The 2,643-nt window shown below is 40.0% G+C and overlaps 2 protein-coding genes across 2 annotated transcripts in view; both read left to right on the forward strand.

The window, feature by feature from the left end:
- The window catches only part of lgi1b (leucine-rich, glioma inactivated 1b), a 21,691-nt gene that overhangs the window by 18,643 nt on the left and 405 nt on the right, over nucleotides 1-2,643 (forward strand). The gene's annotated exons all lie outside the window — the stretch shown is intronic.
- slc35g1 (solute carrier family 35 member G1) overlaps nucleotides 1-2,643 on the forward strand; it is a gene marked incomplete at its 5' end in the record, with an annotated part of 7,269 nt that extends 4,626 nt beyond the window's left edge. Inside the window, 1 exon segment of the mRNA XM_032502505.1 lies at nucleotides 1,104-2,643. Coding sequence (XP_032358396.1) covers nucleotides 1,104-1,516 — 413 coding nt within the window. The 3' untranslated portion in view covers nucleotides 1,517-2,643.

A 2,643-nucleotide genomic window follows, 5' to 3' on the forward strand; every position in this document is an offset into this window, starting at 1 on the left:
GCCCTATCCTGCATGTCATCCCCCCGCCCCCCCCTCCTCCACTTTCACGTCTTTATCTGTTTTGTGAAAATAAACGCCTAAAATGCCCCAAAAATAATCTTTGATAAAAATGAACACCATTTCATACAGCACTTGTAAATGTTTGTTTGACCATAAGAAATAGGTAGAATCATTTAGGAAGAAGTAGGATGTTGGCAATTCTGTTCAGACTCCTTGCCCATCTTTCAGTCAGGATTACCATGGCAACTAGCTATGTCCCCCGCATCGGCACATCAGCTGGGAGGTACAGTCTTTTCAATTAGTCATGGTAATACTCTGAGGAGTCTCCTCTCGTCGTGGTAACATTGTCCAACTAGCAGGACTCGCTAGTTTAGCAACAAAGTCCTGCTCCTTCACAGGCTCCCAACACGCAAACAACAATTTTATTTTGCGCTTATTAAGTGTCTCAAAATGAAGATTGAGCAGGGATTTAGGAGCTTCCCTTTGTTGCTAAGTTTTCTTTTACTTCTACAGTCCTAAGTAACTGCTATACAGCACACTGCAACTGATGATTCATCTCACAATCCTTCGTGAATAACCTGCCTTTCACACACAATGCGCAAGGGCAACATTTCAAAAAGAAAGGCTGTTATTTCAAATAGAGTGGGATCTTTGATCGCTTCAGCAGCTGCACCATGGCAGAGTTCATTCCCCTGATTTTCCATGTTTTCTAAGTATAACTAAGTTGAACTTTGGCCCCCAAAACAGGAAATGAAACAGAACATTGAGAGTAGGTGGACGTTATGCCACTGCCAGTTCCACTGTAGAGAAAGATGGAGCAGTTCTTTTTATTATCTAAATTCCAAGTTGAGTGCTTAAGTATAACATATCAGGCATGGCAGAACATATCAGAGAAATAGGCAGTCCAGGAGTAAAGAAACTCTAATGAACAAGTTTAAGTTAAGTCACTCAAATATTTCAGGTATGGAGCCATAAAAATAATGAATTTGAAAGTATATTATATTTTTCCTTTAAGTCTCATATGTCTTTCTTATTGTTTTATTAATTTGAATTATTCTTCTAATTGCTGTTTTCATTCAGTCTCTCATTTGTTTTTATCATAGGAGCTATTGGGGCTGCTTTTACATTTGTTGTCCTTCGCAAGATGGGGAAGAGCGTCCATTACTACCTCTCCGTCTGGTACTACGCTGTCATTGGTTTCATCGAGTGCATCATCACAGTATCCGTCCTGGGGGAGTGGAAAATCCCGTACTGTGGCCGTGATCGGTGGCTGCTGATGCTGATTGCTGTCCTGGGCATTGCCGGCCAGAGCTTCCTCACAAAGGCCCTCCAGATTGAGAAGGCTGGACCTGTGGCTCTGATGAGGACTATCGATGTGGTGCTGGCGTTCACCTTCCAATTCATTTTCCTCAACCGTGCACCGACCATGTGGAGCCTCGGAGGGGCGCTGTGCGTCGTGGCGAGCACCAGTGGAGTAGCACTCCAGAAGTGGTACAGCAGCTCTCGCAAGAGCTGAGGAGAAGCAACATAGAATACTTTGGTATTACTATCTTTTTTTTCTCTATCATATGTTCTTGATTCTGTAGTTTACTTGTTGCTTTTGCGTTAACCTGCGAGAAGGTTTAACCTCGTTGAAGAGTTAAAAATGTGTACAAAATCAATGGGACTGAAAGTTTAATTTCATCATAATAAAGCAGGTGTATGAAGGATATCCTCAGTCCCATTTTACATTTGCTTTAACCTGAGTACAATAGCCAAAGAGAGAGGTTTATTGCACTGGGACAATCCATACTGTGTTGGCAATAATATTATATGGAAAAATAGTATACTCCATATTTCATTTTTATTGTGGTATGCACTAGCCACTATTGAATGAGTATCTGCAAAAATATATTTTTGGTGCTGACAATGCAGCTAGGATCACTCTGGTCATAAACAAATGAAATGTAATGCAAACCAAATAAGCACTTAGATACATGTTTATTTGAAGAAAAAAACATCACAGATATTTGAGTCAACAAAAAAGTATATAAAAGATGAAAAAAAAATCCCAAATTTGGTTACAATTATAAACTCTAAACAGCTGTACAGTTTACTCAGGGATCTCTCGCCGAACTGCTTATGAATGCCCAAATTTGAATTACAGCTGAATCTAATCCATGACAAATTTTTCCTTTGGGATTTTTGTCACAATTCATAGTGACTCATTTCTTAACAATATCTTTGAAGTGCCTTAAGTAGGGAACTTTAACCTCCAGCTTTCCGGCTCAGTAACCACCAATCACACCTGGCCAGCTCCCAGGTGTGATTGTACACTTGAATATGAAGTAGGGTGCTTCTAGACAAAAAGTCAACCCAATAATTAATGATTATTTTTTTAAAGATAAAGCCCAACAGCCTTTTTAATGTGGCACCATAGGGCATGGCCGCTATCCCCACGCAGAAGGCTGCAAACATTTCTTCATCTCAGGAGGAGTCAACTCTTATCAAGTTGGCTAATATTTACTGGCAACCTAAAGCATTGAATTAGTGCTCTTAACATTCTCAAAATATAGTTTTTATTCCATGATGCTCAAAGAGCAATATTGTTTGCACCTTGTCTTTTCTATAGAATAGAAAAAGTGACAGTACGCAGCTGCCACT

This window comes from Etheostoma spectabile, chromosome 21 (genome assembly GCF_008692095.1).
Source record: "Etheostoma spectabile isolate EspeVRDwgs_2016 chromosome 21, UIUC_Espe_1.0, whole genome shotgun sequence".
Taxonomy (NCBI): domain Eukaryota; kingdom Metazoa; phylum Chordata; class Actinopteri; order Perciformes; family Percidae; genus Etheostoma; species Etheostoma spectabile.